At 41.2% G+C, this 17650-nt stretch overlaps 3 protein-coding genes across 3 annotated transcripts in view; 2 read left to right on the top strand and 1 right to left on the bottom strand.

Moving 5' to 3' along the window:
• Positions 1–1071, bottom strand: part of LOC148938074 (uncharacterized) — a 1450-nt gene extending 379 nt beyond the window's left edge. Inside the window, exon 1 of the mRNA XM_089080575.1 lies at positions 3–1071. Coding sequence (XP_088936701.1) covers positions 3–1071 — 1069 coding nt within the window. The remainder of the gene's footprint in view (positions 1–2) is intronic.
• A 9177-nt stretch (positions 1072–10248) lies between these two features.
• Positions 10249–11501, top strand: LOC148938073 (uncharacterized). Its single transcript, XM_089078167.1, has one exon. The coding sequence runs from the start codon at positions 10662–10664 to the stop codon at positions 11178–11180; it is 519 nt and encodes a 172-aa protein (XP_088934293.1). The 5' UTR covers positions 10249–10661; the 3' UTR covers positions 11181–11501.
• A 70-nt stretch (positions 11502–11571) lies between these two features.
• On the top strand, positions 11572–13041 carry LOC148938072 (uncharacterized). The gene is made up of 2 exons (XM_089078178.1): positions 11572–11865; positions 11930–13041. The coding sequence occupies exons 1-2, from the start codon at positions 11804–11806 to the stop codon at positions 12501–12503; spliced, it is 636 nt and encodes a 211-aa protein (XP_088934304.1). The 5' UTR covers positions 11572–11803; the 3' UTR covers positions 12504–13041.
• Positions 13042–17650: the final 4609 nt, after the last annotated feature.

Below are 17650 nucleotides of genomic sequence, written 5' to 3'. Positions count from 1 at the left end.
ACTTAGTTGCGAGCTCACAAGACGGGATAAGTTTTTGATGTACGCGAAGTGTCCATTATCGTCGCGCGGATCCTGCATGTACAACAAATTTGCATGTTTCTCCATTTTCTTTGTTGTCAGATGTATTGGGAGAATCTCCTTTTTCTTGATACCGTAGACGTTGATAGAGATTTCGTTGAGATGTTCGAACTTTTTAATTTGATTCAACGTCATCGGAAACGTAATGTCTTGGAGATTTAACACCGTCGTATAATGTGGATACGATGATTCCCGATTTGTATGCCTTTCGACCGGATGCAAGGCCGCGACCACTGACCATGCGAAACACGCATTATCCGTTGACTGCACGTTAATTACCGCTCTCTTTAACATAATTTCCCGCGGTAACTCGATGTAACACCCTGCGTGCATGGGATTATATTTATTAACATTAATTGTTAAATTTAATATACGTGATAGCGCCCATCCACTGTCGCGTTCTTGAAATTCTTCGAGCGATGCCAACATAGGTTCAATGATGTGCTGCTCGTACCACTCATCCACATTTGACACTCGAAAGAGTTCACTATTCTTAGTGTTTATACTTTTATTGGCGCGTTTATCGCCCGTCACAAACTCGCCGTTGAACGCGGTGTTCACTTTTACATTATCGTGTCTTTCTATAATGTCTCGCACTCGTTCGAGCACTACACCACCGGCATCTTCCAAAAATCGTCGCGGCTCGATATAGTTCACGTTGATCACCGCACCAGTCAATATACGGCTTTCAAACGCCGTATCAATCTCGCGCCAAACGAGAGATCCATTGTCTCTACTGGTGCTCGCGTACTCGCCACCAACGTGCACGAAACGTCTTTCTAATTGTACCTTTGCACCCGCGAGTCGTGCGATCCTCGCCACCACAGATTGTCTATTTGCAACGGTGAGTCGAGGACGCTTAACACGACTAAGTTCTTCGAGTTGTTCGATACACTCATCGCATTGTTGCAGCCACGCGAAACACTCCACCAAAGTAGCGACCTGGCTGCATTGTTCTAGCAGCTCGCGTTCCACTCGCTCGAGATGTTCCATTTTTTTTTTTTTTATATTGCGTCCCACGAAGCACTTGCACTTGCACTTGCACGTGATTTGTCCACAATATCGTCTTTTTTTTTTACGCGGTGCAAATTGGGCACATATTGCATGGCATTATCATACAGACGGACTGTTGGCAATTGGAGCAAAATCGGCTGTTTAGCGCATTGAGAGTATCTATCTCGTGCTTCCTAACGGCATACAATACTCCAATATCAGTGTCCGCCAGACGAACCATGCATTCAGCACACAGAGTTAGTGCACCACCCGTTGAATAATAAAATTGTATTGAACAATACTTTTTATTATTATTCAACGCAAGGAGTTCCGAATGCGTAACAATTTTTTCTGCATAATCCGTTAGCTCTTCACTCTGATCACTTATGTAGTCACTATCGTCAGACAACGCATGTTCTTCGTCTTCAATGTCAATATTAATATTGTCAATATTATTAATTTCCATTTCTAGTTCATCTCCAAACTCTTCGTCCACTATATTTCTGAGGTTCTCCATGTTTATATTAAACACATTTTCTATATTTAATACGTTATTCATATTCACTATTTTTCTTACAGTATCACGATCGATATTCGTTTCGAGACTTCCGAGACTTCCGAGATCTACTGTGATTCTGTGTGCCCAAGGAGTCTACTATATATATCGTCTATAATTTCATTGTCCCTTTGTCGAACTCGAAGCATGGTCATAAGTTTTCCGAATCACAATTTTGATTTTTGTAGCAGCCCAAGTTTTCCCGTTTTTTTATCTCCAATTTTTCTCCGATAAGAAGATTCGATAGAAAAGATTTGATGACTTTTTTTTTAAAGACAGCACTAACTTGAAAGTAACAGTTGGAATAATATCAATCGATATCCGGAATAGTTTTTTCAACATAAAAAGAAAGAAACTTGGTATTTATGATGGAATATTATTTATCGGTGTAACATCTATAAAAAATCGTATTCAGTTTTATAGTTTCCGTTCCATGTCACTGTCAAAATTTATTTGGCTCGTACGTGAAAACTTGGACTTGACCAAACAGGAACGAACATGTTTCAATATTTATTATTAGGAAAAAATTAAGAGAGAAGAAGTGTCCATTTACCGACTTATTTTTATTGAATGAATTTTTTCGAGATTGTTCGAAATTAACTCGTTACAACATATACATTTGTTTAGCAGCCGAATTATTGGCGCTTCTCTTACCATGCTGTAACACGTACAATTGTCAATGCTATTTTTTCTAAATCAGGACATCATTATAAATCTTTCGAATTTGTTTAGGTACATTATTTTCATTAAATAACGGATTTTTTCGAGATTGTTCGAAATTAACTCGTTGCAACGTGTACATTTGTTTATAGCAGCCGGATTATTGGCGCTTCTCTTACTATGCTGCGACACATACAATCGTCAATGATATTTTTTCTATATCGGGACATCATTATAAATCTTTCGAATTTGTTTAGGTACATTATTTTCATTAAATAACGGATTTTTCGAGATTGTTCGAAATTAACTCGTTGCAACATGTACATTTATTTATTTATAGCAGCCGGATTATTGGCGCTTCTCTTAACATGCTGTGACACGTACAGTCGTCAATATTTTTTCTAATTCGGGACGTCATTATAAATCTCCCAAATAGCAATTTGTTTAAATACATAGCAGCCCGAATATCGGCGCTTTTTTTTCCTATGTCAATTTCTACAAAAAATATCTTTTCTAGCAGCTTTTCCTAGACAAAAAAAGACCCCCTCCTCTCTTCCCCCTCAAAAGTACATTCCAAAGGATTGTCGACAAAGCATTCCCCCTTCCCCGTGCCTACCAGTTACCCCCTCTCCTTTACCCCCGCGTCCCCGAGTTACCCCGCACACCCGCACCCCGCTCGGAGCTCCTGGGTTAGAACCGGCCTAGTATCACTACTGATGTAATATACTTGGATCCCCTATTGTCCTTGATGGGATTATGGGCGCTGTGACCACGTCTATGAGCATTTGTTGTTAACAATATACTTTGATACGTTTGTTTGTCATCCTCGGTAAAAACCGCGTCATCGGGAAGTCTCTTGAAGATCAATTCGTACAATCCTGGTGTACCATTGTATCTCACATTGTCTATGATTATGGAGTCATTTTTATCAATGTCAAATTTCTTGTCACCAAGCATCGCACCACTGTTTTTATCGAAATAAACACCGTATACGCGATCAAATGTATCGTTTTTTCCATTATCATCGAAGAGAAGGCTTACGTACTTTTGCAATAGTCCCAGCTGATTATGCAACGCCTCTTGACCTTGTTGCGTTTGCAAAGTCCGTTTGATGATTGTTTCGAATGACGGTTCACTGATGTCTTTTGTTTCGAAAACATCTTCCCTTTGCAGGAACAGTGGTGTTCTTTCGGTGGGTCTTTCGATGGTTGTATCGGTGTAGACTCGAACACGAGTGAATCTGACGCGGCTTTCAATTCTTTCGTTGTACGTCGTTTTTTAGACTGCGGCGTTAATTTCAACTATCCAACATCCGTCCAATATGAATCCTTGTCAGTAGTAGTATTATCGTTGTCGTCGTCGCTGTCTTCACGTTTTTGTTTTTTCTTAATACCGAGATCCTTTACTTCTTTTTCAATCGATTGAGATTCCTCGGTTTTTTCAACAATCTGTTTTAGAGGTTCGATGATGGGCTTGAAGCGTCTCTCCAACGCTGTATTTTCAGCTATTTTATCAATTTTCAACACGCGATATTTTTTGCGAATCGAATCGCTCGTTTTCGCAATCTACTTCGCTATTTTCTCGCGATCTTTAGTGTTATCCATGTTGCCTGCTTGACGTATCGACATCGATTAACCACGTTACGGTACCGCGAATGTATTAAATTCCTTTCTGTATCGCCCATTGATAAGCGGACTATCCTTATCTATCACTAGAAATCCATACTCGCGCTGCCAACAATCGCGGCATAACGCACAGAATTCATCGTACGACATGTCGGTATTCACGTGATCGTTATAAACATGTTTCAAGTTGGTACCATCCTGTTTGAACAGAATCAGCAGGTTCGCATTGTCGCGTATCAGATGTTTAGGTATCCTCGCGTACGTCTGACAGAGATAGAAGCAATCGACGTTCGAGTGGCGGTGTTACGTCGCAGGCGATGGCGAGATTGCCAAAGCAAATCGCCACGTGGCACTGGACCAAGGCGGGAATACGCTCGCCTCTCGGCGACGCTGCCAGCGATCGAGCGGCAAATCGCCAACAGCGGTTCGGAAGAATTAAGGAATTAAGGAATTAAGGAGTACGAAACCCTGATTATACTGCTCAAATCCGCGGGAACCCCTCCGATAATGTCAGCGGCGAATTATTAAGTTCTCAGGAAATTTCAGTGAATTACACGGCTAACGTTGCGTTTAACCAGACGTTGGGCGATTATTAGACTGTAAGCGGATCAGTGCAACAGAGAAGTTGGTTAGCCGGCGCGATAGGATGCCGTCGGGAGCGGGATTGGTCTCGTCGAGGTAGTATCGCCCGCAGATGTTCTCTATAGCGTTGCCTAATTCCCTGAGCACTTCTAGAGACACAGTAAAAACTTCGGTGCAGTCAGGGCAGAGCTCAATGTCGCGGACTATTACAAGACTAGCGCGGCAGCAATCGCAATGATCCCGGGCGGAAGTATACCCGAACTGGAACGCGTGGGCCAATTCAAGACGATACGTAAGAGTTCCCTCTGGTATTTCCTCCTTACATCGAAAGCAAAGATATTCGGCACTATTAGGGAGTAACTCGGCGATAGCGTCGTCCACGCGTCGATATCCGAACGTGGTAAGGCAACGCACCGTGCTTCTACGGTATCTGTATACGGCGGCCGGGTGAGTGCGCGAATCTCGTGGCTCGAGAAAGCAAGGCGGGCACATTACGTCAAATAACGGGAATTAATATTACGCGGCGAATATTCAATATTAAAATGATATTACGAAACTGGAATATTTCCGTGCGTAGCGATAAACCGGCTCAAAACCCTACATGCCTTAGGAGAAAGTGGCAAGGGCGGCAAAAAAGGGTCGGTCGTAAAACCCTTCCGGTCGGGCGATGCAACTATGCGACGGTCGGTCGACGCGAACAAAACGAGTGACGCAACCCGAAAGAATCTTGAACGCGAGTACTCTTATATTCATTCACGTCTAATTCCTTTATACTCTATATTTTACTGAAACGTATGCAAGATGGGAACGCGAAAGCAACCGGGAATAAAACTTGATGTATGATTTTCACCTACCTTTCGGTGTCCGCTCTGCGCAGATACTCCTCGAGGGAGATGCGTGGTCCGAAACTGCTTCCCTGGTAAGTTGCTACGGGGGTGGACGGGGCCGGTAAGGCGCTCCAGAGGCGGTCGTGCACGAGAAGTTCGTACTCGCCGTCGTAACTCACTTCCTCGCCGATGATCGCGTTATGATCGTAAATCGCGGCCACGTGGAGGTCGTATTCAAGCCGCCGAAGTGCGTTGTTACGACCCGCGCGATTCCTCCGTGCTTTAGGCATTCGGCAGAGGCTCCAGGCGTATATTGTATTTAATTAAAAGATTAGAATTACCGCGTGCTCGAAGTCCAATGTTTCCTTCGTGGTAAGTGCGGATAACGCACAACACCTTGCCCCCGGAAACGATTGGAATTCTCGCTTTAACTGCTAATTATTCGGTAAAATAAAGTTTGAGTTGTTAATGCCCGTTGCCTCTTTAGCCTCGCGAACACTTCCGATTTCTCGCGGCGATAGGAAGGATGATGCAATGAATGACACGTGGCGAATACACTGTACTTACTATATTCAAATATTCATGAATCGAATTACACTCGCGTAACACTTGGTTAAATTTAGAGCAATACAAAATTTAGAATACAAATGATCACTTAATTAACTTAACTAGATTGAGACGAAATAGAATTGACTTAAAATTAGAATTGGAATTGGGATTGGATTTGGATTGACACTCGCACGATGTGTACTACTCGACGGCGCGTACAAGAGTGAACGAGCATGGCCGCGCGTTGTAACGCGTGCCTGCGGCGGCGCTGTTGCGCAACGTGGCGGTAGCGTGGGTACGCCAACGCACGTGGCGCAAGATGGCGGATGGCGTGGGCACGCCAAAGCACGCGGCGCAAGATGGCGGATGGCGTGGGTACGCCAAAGCACGTGGCGCTCGCGACGGTCATAGCCTATAAAGCTAGACCAGACGCACATATCTATAATGGTCGTTGGTCGGCCAATCAGCGCGCGGCTGACTGGAGATGATGCGCAACAGCAACGCGAGCCTTATTGTAGTATTAATAATTTTACAATTATTTAGGTTCATTGTTATCGTGATTTATTTATTATTATTATTTAATTTTATTACTTATATTTATTACAGTGTATATTCACTGGCGGTAAGGCGCAACGCGCGATATGTCAACGGCAGGAGAGCCGGTTGTTGCCAACTTTGGCTTGAATAGTGGCGCTTCTGCGCAGGTGGGAAAAGGGGAAGAAAAGAAATTTTTACGTTGGCTCTCCTGACGTTACAGCGGCCCATTGAAAAGTATTCTCTCACAGCATCTTGCTTATCGCACGCAACGTCATCGAAGATGAAGATCGAATTGGGACGTACCTCGCTCGGTGGAATGATGTCACTGTTGTTGGAGAACGTAAAAATATAGCCGATTTCTTCTTCTATCGATGTTAATATATTTTCCAAGTATCGATATTTCGATTGTTGCAGCGATTTCGAGTATACGTACACGTTCTCGAAACGTACACCGTGCGGATTTTCGAGCAAGCTTATGAGAACGTTGGTTTTATCGCAATTCGACGGCCCGTAAATGACGGCGCGTATAGTACTCGGTAACATTTCACTGTGCTTGCGCTCTGTCGCGATGTCTCCCATCATTCGCGCTTTTTCGTCGCAGTTCGCGACGCGTATCGTCAGCGGCTGCCGTACAAATTTCATGTTCGCACTGCGTTATCTAGGCTTCGATCGAACGCCTATTTATAGGCGCGCGAAATCGCGAACCGCTCAGTAGCAAAAATGTATCTCGCCCTGTCGCATCCCTCCGATATTCAGGATTTGAGCGCTGAGCAGTTGCAATATATATCGAAGGTCATACTGTTACGCGTGTGCGGCGACTATATCGATCACGTGTGGGACAAGCTTCCGGAGTATATAAAGGCGGATTTGAAGGTTCAAATCTATCGTCGCTGCGTCGAGCATTGTAATCAATGGGATCGAGATCATATAGACGGTCCTGCACCGAAGATAAAGGATTGCGCATGTCAGCAGCAGTGTCAAACGAAGGCTACATTGGAGATCTGCTCAATCGAGCGATAAACGCGCTTCCTTTCGAACTATCTTCCCGGCTATCAGTTTTGCGGCCCGGGTACTCGGCTGAAAAAGCGATTAGCCAGAAGTGAAACGGGCATAAATCCACTAGACACGGCGTGCCGTGAACACGACATTGCGTATTCTCAAAGCAACGATCTCACCGACAGACACGCGGCGGACAAGGTACTCGCCGATAAAGCCCTAGGACTCATCATCGCGAGAGATTCGGCTCTGAGTGAGAAAGCTGCAGCTGCAGCCGTTTGGGCAGCGATGAAAGCCAAGACCAAGATCGGCATGGATATGAAGGTGAAGAAAAAAGTCGGCAAAAAAAGAAACGAATACTTCCAACAGCGAAACGAGGTAGTGTGTTACCGATTTTACCAATTTTGGGCGCGCTCGGATCTTTGATCGGTGGAGCGGTCAGCGTGGCGAAAGCGATAAACGACAGGAAAGCCGCGTAACGTCAACTCGAGGAACTGCAACGTCGCGATGGAAACGCGCGGACAGGGACTGTATCTCGCTCCGTACAAATACGGACGGGTATTATATCTCGCTCCATACAAACGCGGACGAGGAGTAACAGCGAAAAAAGAAAAAAAAACGCCAAAATGATGATAAAAATACCTACGGGTATAACCCCACCAACATACAATTGGATCAGCTGGCGAAGCGTATGCGCGTACCATACTTTAGAGGCGTTTTTATGCGTGACGCATTACCGATTAGCGGCGCGCGTCGAAAAGAGAGCGGTATCGTAAATCTGGACGACACGACGGGTCCCGGCACTCATTGGGTAGCGTACGCAAAGAGAAACAATCGCGTTGTGTACTTTGACAGTTTCGGTAATCTTCGACCGCTCAAGGAACTGATACGATATTTCGGAGACGATACTACGATAGAGTACAATCGAACGTCCTATCAGACGTACGATCAGAGCGTCTGCGGACAGCTGTGCTTGTGATTTCTTCTCCAAAACGGCCGACGCGCGAATTTAAAAAGTCCGATAAAATGTCGCGACGTCTCAGTATTCGTCGAAGCTTTTTCCATCATGTCGCTGACGCTTACGCTTTCTCGCGGCAAATTACTTTCCAGCCATAGATTTGAGCGACGATGACTACGAGCTTGGTCTAACAATTTTGGAAACTTATCACACGATACCGAATGTAAACGCTTCGAACAATACATTTTATTTTGACAAAGACGACGCAGAAATTACGATTCCCGAGGGGTCGTATGAACTGCATGCCATAAATGAATTTTTGAAACGTGAGATTTTACGGAAACGTCCGCGACGCAATGGGCCCGAGGGTAACGCTGGTGACACCGCGTGCGACGATGATGAGATTGGAGAATACCCGATAGTGCTCCGCGCAAATTACAACACGATGAGATGTGAGATTAAATGTATCTACAGAATAAACTTTAACAAGCCCCATAACATTGGATCGCTGCTGGGTTTTTCAAGGCGTATACTGCAACCGCGAAGGTGGCACGAATCGGACGTGTCGATTAACATAATGAACGTAAACATTATCCGTGTAGAGTGCAACGTGACCGTGGGCGCATACAGCAAGGACAAAAGTGTGCACACGATACACGAATTTTCGCCGAGCGTGCCGCCAGGATATAAGATATCGGAAAGGCCGATGCAGATCATTTATCTACCAGTCATCGTACGGAGAATTACAGAGCTAATGATACGCATTGTTGACCAGAACGGACGATTGCTCGATTTCAGAGGAGAAGAGATCACCGTCAGATTGCACGTACGACGGCGACAGCGATAACGCGAGCGTGACATTTGAGATGCTCGTGTTGAACGAAGCGAAGCATACACAGAGAGATAACGCATCTTTTACAAAGAAAACACCGATCGACAATACTCGTTCATCCGGCTGCGTCAAGAAGAGGAAGAAACTTAACGCGTCGAACGTTAAATTTTTACAATTTTAAGATACAACTTTAAGATTCGCGGTGCGCGACTTGTGAAATGATTGATATCCTAAACATCGAAGACGAGCCAATCTTTGATGATCGCATCGTCAAGATTGAGACTCATGCGTACAACCCATTCGGGTACAGCGATGAGATAAGAATACCCATACAGCAACAGGATCTGTACACATTGCCGTACGAAAGCTTTCTATATATCGAGGGAAAACTAACGAAGAACAGAGTTGTCGAAGGATCTGATTAGGAAATAATTTTGTCGCGTTCTTGTTCGATGAGATTCGATACGAGCTTGATCGTGTGGAGGTGTGGAGATTGATCGTAACAGAAACGTGGGCATAACCAGCACGCTCAAACATTACGTAACAATATCATCCGACAGAAACGTGATTCTGAGGAATGCCGGCTGGAATGCGCGTACGCGGATGGATATTTTAACTTTTGCGTACCTCTCTACGCACTGTTGGGATTCTGCGAGGATTACAGACGCGTGGTAATCAACGCTCGTCACGAGTTGATCTTGATACAATCGCGTAACGACAACAATTGCCTGATGGAAAATTCGACGTTGGATCCCATGGTCGATTTATTCAAGATACAATGGCGAATGCCGCACGTGTTATTGAGCGAGATAAAAAAACTATCGATGCTGCGCACTTTGGAGAACGGACGATATTTGAGCATGGCTTTTCGCTCGTGGGATCTGTACGAGTTTCCGCTGTTACAGCGTACAACCAAGCATTCATGGGTCATCAAGACCGCTACTCAGCTCGAGAAGCCGCGATACGTCATCTTCGCTCTGCAAGCAGGTTGCAAAAATGTCATGGTTGAGGACACGAGCCGATTCGACGACTGCAACTTAACCAACGTAAAACTCTATCTGAACTCGGAATGTTATCCGTACGACGATATGAATCTTGATTTCGACAAAAACAGATGGTCCGTGTTGTACGAAACGTACGCGCGTTTCTGCAAAAATTACTACGGATACGAGTATCTCGAGCCAAGTCTTACCCTCACGTCTTTTCTACGTTACGGTCCATTCGTAATCATCGATTGTTCTCGACAAAACGAATCAGTCAAGAGCGCAACCGTGGATGTGAGATTGGAATTTGAGACTAAGGAGAACGTACCGATGAATACCACCGCATACTGTCTCATTATACACGATCGCGTGGTTCAGTACAACCCATTGACCAATGTTGTACGCAAGATCACCTAAGAGCATCGCTGGTATATGAGAGATAATAAAATCTATACATCGAAATCGATCGCAGTCTTCTTCTCGACATGTCTGTGCCAACGTTCGTAGACCTGCAAGGTTTCCTCGTTGAAGGACAGTTTGTCGTAAAAGAGTTTGCTGCTCTCAAAGAACGGACCGTTCTCTCTCATTACATTTTCGCAAGCCCGTGGCATTTCCTGGCAAGTGCCGACAAATCTCGCGCACGCTGGGTGATACGTCATCATCATAGACTGCAATGGAACGATGGAACGATTCCGTACAGCGAAGCTAAAAGTTTGATTACGAAAGCTGTGCATGGTACGAAAGAAGATAACGACGACGATGACGGCGATGATGCTGTCATATATGTCAAGGGACACGAAAAACGAAAATGGTTGCGGAATTTGCTTTTGGATGATGAGCGAGAGCGCATGTACATCGAGACCCTGGATGCGGATTACGAAGACATAGATTCTTTAAATAATCTAAATGCTGATAATTCTATACGATGTGGATATCATTATACCAATTGCGCGTTACAAAATGTATTTAAATTGTTTAATTGGTGGGCAGATAATCTTAAATAAACATATATAACATATAATATATTTTCTTTTATTTCTTTTCCCCGCTATTCATATACATCGATGATTACTTAATATTCCAACGATCCTATACATTTTTTTTCAATGTAACGTTCGATCGACTCATCGATGATAAAGAAATTGCGTTATGATTGAAGCGTGAAACTTTTTATTCACATTTTTCTTTTTTTCTCTTTACATATTTTTTATAGCTGATTAGGTTTTTTCTTGAAATAAAAATTTTATAATTAATTGATAATGACGCAATCTTTTTTTCTTTTAATTTATAATAGTTTATAATAAAACAGTTTATAACAATTTATAATAAAACACTATAACAGTAAACTCGTTCTCGATTTGCAATTGTACGATTCTTTGTCTTTTTCTAGGCCACTAACATGCCTATTCACGAAATACTATCATAATAGAGTATTGTCGTTCAGCGAGGTCATTGGATTTTTTGTCCACTCCATCTTTCAAATGAGAAGAAGGGGGGATTTAACACGCTCTGACGTGTCAAAATTTACGCGGGTGCGATCAGTCCTCCGTCATTCGTTTGTACAAACGAACCATACGCAACGTACTCCGCTTCTTCATCATTCGTTTGTACGAACGATCCACACACAATGTACTCCGCCAAAGGAAGCAGTGCACTGTACGATGGTGAAACGAAGAAGGAACGTAACGCGTAAGTTCGACATTTTCTTTTTTCTTTTTGCAACATTACGCAATATTATGTACTTGTTACACAGCATTTCGATGGAGCCTCGCGCGGTGCGCTTGATGAGCAGACGTTACAACCTGACGGCTACGGGCTTCAAGTTTCTGGAAATTGGAATCAATGTTGGTCCACCGAGCTACGTAGAGATCGCCCTAGGAGATCATCGAGGACAAGAGCTGATATTGTCTCTCGAAACATGGAAAGGACTCCATGAGCAGCAATGGAATATCTACAAATTGCTACGAAACAATTACAAAGACAATTTTATAAGCGTCGGACCGTTAACAGTCCGAGTTTGTATGATGAACAACGTTACACTCGTACGTCTTGAATCTTCAAACGTACGCATTATGATGGTCGAATCGACGCTACGCCGTATGTTTAATCTCGCCGAATGTATTGATATAACGTTCACTCAATTAGACAGACTCGTTGAAACGATCGATGAAAAGTATACGCGATTCTCCAACATTGCGTCTATTATAACAAATCCCGAGGAGGTACCATACGTGATACGCGATAGCGATATCTTCGATAGGCATCAACTCGTCGATTGCGAATTGTTAGCTTTAGTTTTTAGTATGTATGAAAAAAAGACGATGTAACAAAAATGTGAATAAAAACGTTTTCACGTTTAAAAATATGATTTCAATCAAAACAAATTTCCCATCTTAAAATAAAATAATATTTCAGTTATAATAAGATATTATTTATTGGTATAATCAATAAAAAACATCAATAAAAAAAGGGTAATATCTTTTTTTCTTATTGAATTCATTTCATTTTTCTATAGTTCACTTTTTTGTAGTTTCCCATTTTCCGTCGCCATCAAAATTTATTGTTTCCTACGTGAGAACTTGATCAAATAGAAATGAGCACATTCAGTATTTATTACTAAAAAAAACAAGAAAAAAATTAAGGAAAAGTGTCCATTTACCGACTAATACATTATTTTCATTGAATAACGGATTTTTCGAGATTGTTCGAAATGTTGCGACACGTACATTTATTGCAGCCGGAATAACGGCGCTTTTTTTTCCTATGTCAATTTCTACAAAAAATATCTTTTCTAGCAGCTCTTCCTAGACAAAAAAAGACCCCCTCCTCCCTTCCCCCTCAAAAGTACATTCCAAAGGATTGTCGACAAAGCATTCCCCCTTCCCCGTGCCTACCAGTTACCCCCTCTCCTTTACCCCCGCGTCCCCGAGTTACCCCGCACACCCGCACCCCGCTCGGAGCTCCTGGGTTAGAACCGGCCTAGTATCACTACTATTAAAAGGTATAACTTTCCATATATACATTTATACACACACACACACACACACACACACACACACACACACACACACACACACACACACACGTGTATGTATATGTATATATATATATATATATATAAATATATTCACATATACGTATACGGAGAGAGATTTAGGATCGTAAAATATTTTAACAAATAACAGAATCCTGATCTCTTTCCGTGACACACGCATACATATAATTTTCATATTATATTCATATTCTATTTCTCTTTTTATCTTTTTCGATTTTTTGTCCTTTTAAAATTGATATGGAAATGTGTGACGAATCAATCAAAAAACGTAAACTTTATAAAAGCTTGGCTTACTGATAATAGATATCAATCATGGATACGCGAGGTATCAAATAATAATAGTCAGTATCATTGTAGCATTTGCAGTAAGAATTTTTCATGTAGTTCATTAATTTCTCGCCATGCAGATTCTGCATGTCATAAAAGTAATCTTAAAAAAGGATCATCATTATCTAACAATGATGAAAAATCAAAAAAAATATCTCAACCAATTTTTCAACAGAAATGGTTAGATATAGAAGAATTCAAATGTTGGTTACGAGAAGTTCCTAACAATGCAAATTTATCTTTTTGTTCAATTTGCAATAAAACTATTACTGGTAGTTTAGCACAAATATATCGTCACGCAGAATCCAAAACACATTTAGATAAATATAAAAATTTCATTGAGATAAATAAATCAAATCAAAATTTGCAAACGGAAGATAATGAATCACTTTTGTCGTTTGATGAGCGTAAAAAGTTAGCAGAAATTAGATATGCCGCATTAATTGCTGATAAAAATATTTCTCATCAAACTGCAAAAGAGATTCTTAATTTTTTTCAACATATAGGAAAAAATCCTAATATATTAAAAAGCATGAGCATGGGTCGTACAAAATGTAAAAATATTATTACAAACGTTTTATGCCCAATTGAAACGGAACGTGTCGTTAACAAAATTCAGAACACAAAATTTTCAATATTTATTGACGAAACATCTGATATTTGTAATACTAAATGGATGACTTTTATGGTACGATACGTTGACCCGGAGACATTAGATGTTCGTTCACAATTAATTAAAATAATTAATATTGATGCCAAAGATTCCAGCGCAGAAAAATTGTTTCAAGCATTTAAATGTGAAATGTGGAAAATGAAAATACCATTTTTAAATATTATAGCTCTATCATGCGACAATGCATCTGTCATGATAGGAAAATTTTCATCATTTAAAAAAAAATTAGAAGAAGTATGTCCACATTTATTAACATTTACATGCCCTTGCCATTCCGCCGCAGTAATAGCGCATGCTGCATGTAATAAAATACCAGAATTTTGCGAAGAATTTTTACGAAAAACTTCTAGTTTTATTAACAATAGCCCCAAACGATTATCTGTTTACAATGAATTTTCTGAGTGTTTCCAAGAAACAAATCACAAATTGTTAAAATTATGTGATACACGCTGGCTTTCTCATTACTTATGTGTAGAAAGACTTCTGGAATCTTGGGAAACAATTAAATATTTTTTGAACGAAATAGTTGTAAGTGAAAAAACACAACGTGGAGAACATCTGTTGTCTATAATGGGTAATATTGAAACAAAAGCCTATTTTCTTTTTTTAAAATACGTTTTAAATTTCTTTAACGCATTCAATGCATTTTTTCAAGCATCAGAAACACGAATTCATTTATTGCACCCAAAATCTTTACAGTTTCTTTTTCAAATTTGCCGAAACTTTTTAAAAGATGAATATTTAAAACCTTTTTCTGTAAACACAGTTTTCTCTTTATCAGAGAATCACAAAATTCTTCATAAAATTAATTTAGGTACAGAATGCGAAGAATATCTTTACGAATTACCGATGCAAGGACACGAAGACGCAGTTGCAACAGTTCGAACAAATTGCTTGATGTTTTATGTAACTGCTGCAGAAGAAATTCGTAAAAGATTACCGATAAATAATAAATTTTTATTAAAATTACAAGTTTTTAGACCTTTTGTAAGCTTATTCAATACTGATAGAGAAACTTCATTTAATGATGTTTCTTTTATAGCTAAAACTATCGGTAGTGTTGATGAAAATGCTTTAAAGAAAGAATGGATTGCATTGCCATTAGATTTTACAATGGAAGAGAAGCAAAATCTTTCCAAATTAAATTTTGATAATATGTGGAAGGAAATTTTACATCCAAAACATCCAAATAATATTACTAAGTATCCAAATTTAACAAATGTTCTGAATGCTGTTCGATCACTTCCAAATTCAAATGCCGACCCAGAGAGAATGTTTTCCTTTTTAAGTAATTTAAAAACAAAAAATCGAAATAGATTATCGTCGGCTTAATGCCACGTGCGTTTTAAAATCAGGATTAAGGGCGAGAGGAGAAACATGTTTAAACATGATGATTGAAGAAAAGTATTTGTCTCTTATGTCAACAGATAAATTATATGCTAATATTGCTAATATTGCTAAAAAAAAACGCAGTACTTTAAGGCTACATGCCGTGAATGACAATGAAATTGCTGGTCCCTCATGGGCAGGTTAAAAATGTTAAATATTAGATTATTAGAATCTTGTCCATAGCAGACATCACGCTTAAAGAGAATAAGCGTGTAAAAAATCTTGTCCATAGCAGACATCACGCTTAAAGAGGATAAGCGTGTAAAAAATCTTGTCCATAGCAGACATCACGCTTAAAGAGAATAAGCGTGTAAAAAATCTTGTCCATAGCAGACATCACGCTTAAAGAGGATAAGCGTGTAAAAAATCTTGTCCATAGCAGACATCACGCTTAAAGAGGATAAGCGTGTAAAAAATCTTGTCCATAGCAGACATCACGCTTAAAGAGAATAAGCGTGTAAAAAATCTTGTCCATAGCAGACATCACGCTTAAAGAGGATAAGCGTGTAAAAAATCTTGTTCATAGCAGACATCACACTTAAAGAGGATAAGCATGTAAAAAATCTTGTTTGCGGGAGATATTATGAGAAAAAAAAACGAATTTGTATCAATAATATGTATGCGTATAGTTATACATACACACACACACACACACACACACACACACACACACACACACACACACACACACACACACACACACACACACACACACACACACACACACACACAGGGAAATGTAAAAAATCAATTTTGCAATATTAAAAAATTAATTTTTAATATTACAATAATTAAATTATTTAAATTATTTTTTATTAATAATTTAAATAAATAATTTTTTACATTTCCCTCCTGACGGAAGAGACCACCACCTTCTCGCGGTTTCCGTCGAGCAACAATATATACGTTTTTATATTTATAGAAAATAAATACAATAAAAGTACAAAGAATACAATATACAAATGCTAAGTTTTTAATAATTATATATAAATATCTTTATAAGACCACAATAAATTTTTTTAATATAATAATTACTTTTTGCAAATAAAAAGCGTATATATTGGCAAAGAGTTTCTTTATGTATGAAAAAAATATATTGTAATAATATAATGTTATTAACTTAATAAAATATATGTATAAAAGTATATGTAAAAATAATCGACAATGACATCGCATGATTAATTCGTGTCATGTCATAAGACGCCAGCTTCAAATCAGTGGTACAGCGTTTCTCGAGAAAGAAGAAGACAGCAGTTGTCGGTACTCCGTCTCTACCGCTCGAACTTGGCCGAAGCGCGGAGCGTACACGGACGAGCGCTCGCGCTAGTGTGTGTGTCAGTCTATCCCCTCTACGTGCTGCAGCGTGGCTGCAATCGTACATGAAATGGCATCCCTGGTGCCGAGTGTACTCGGCCGACCAGGGAGTACTCTGATGCTCGGAGAAGTAGTATCGGGGAGAACCCCGGTACTCGGCGGTGAAATCTCGGAACGGCAGAGTCGGGTCGAGCGAACTCGACGCGCTCGGGAGACCCCAGCAACTCTCGGCTTGCCGTGCGAGCTACGGAGACGGCTTTCGGCCAGGCCAAGCGAACTTGGCGCGTTGGGGAGAATCCCAGCAAATCTCAGGCTTGCTGCCGGTTTCGGAAGATCGTTTCCTCGAGGCGAGCTCTCGGAAACGAGCTAGGAACAGGAGTAAAACGGAGAGTGATTTCCTGTGGAGAGCGATGCCTTTTTATATCCGAGATCGACCTCGGTATTTTCGGTCGGATCGGTCGGATTGGTCGATCTCGGGGTTAGCATCCCTCTCCCCAGGAGCGGAAAAAAAGGATCGGGGGGATGATTGGTTTTTTGGGTAGGGAAGGAATTCGGCGGGAAGGTAACGGCGCGGTGCGGGGTGGTTGCGCGCTTGTGGACGCGGTCGTGGTGCGGCGCGGGACGCGTTCGCGCTCGGTGGTACGGTGCGTGGCACGGTGCGGGGTGCGTTCGCGCTTGTTGACGCGACGCTTGGCGCGGTGCGGGGAAATACTACG

This window comes from Pogonomyrmex barbatus, unplaced genomic scaffold (assembly GCF_055798465.1).
Source record: "Pogonomyrmex barbatus isolate J1 unplaced genomic scaffold, ASM5579846v1 scaffold1, whole genome shotgun sequence".
Classification (NCBI taxonomy): domain Eukaryota; kingdom Metazoa; phylum Arthropoda; class Insecta; order Hymenoptera; family Formicidae; genus Pogonomyrmex; species Pogonomyrmex barbatus.
Note: the sequence above shows the minus strand (reverse complement) of the source record. Positions and strands in the feature narration are given on the sequence as shown.

What these genes read in the sequence shown, in the direction of transcription:
- LOC148938073 (XM_089078167.1), top strand. Translation starts at nt 10,662, where the DNA reads ATGTCTGTGCCAACGTTCGTAGACCTGCAAGGTTTCCTCGTTGAAGGA.
- LOC148938072 (XM_089078178.1), top strand. Translation starts at nt 11,804, where the DNA reads ATGTACTCCGCCAAAGGAAGCAGTGCACTGTACGATGGTGAAACGAAG. An exon ending in ACGAAGAAGGAACGTAACGC is followed by an intron (nt 11,866 to 11,929) that starts GTAAGTTCGACA and finishes CTTGTTACACAG; the next exon opens with CATTTCGATGGAGCCTCGCG.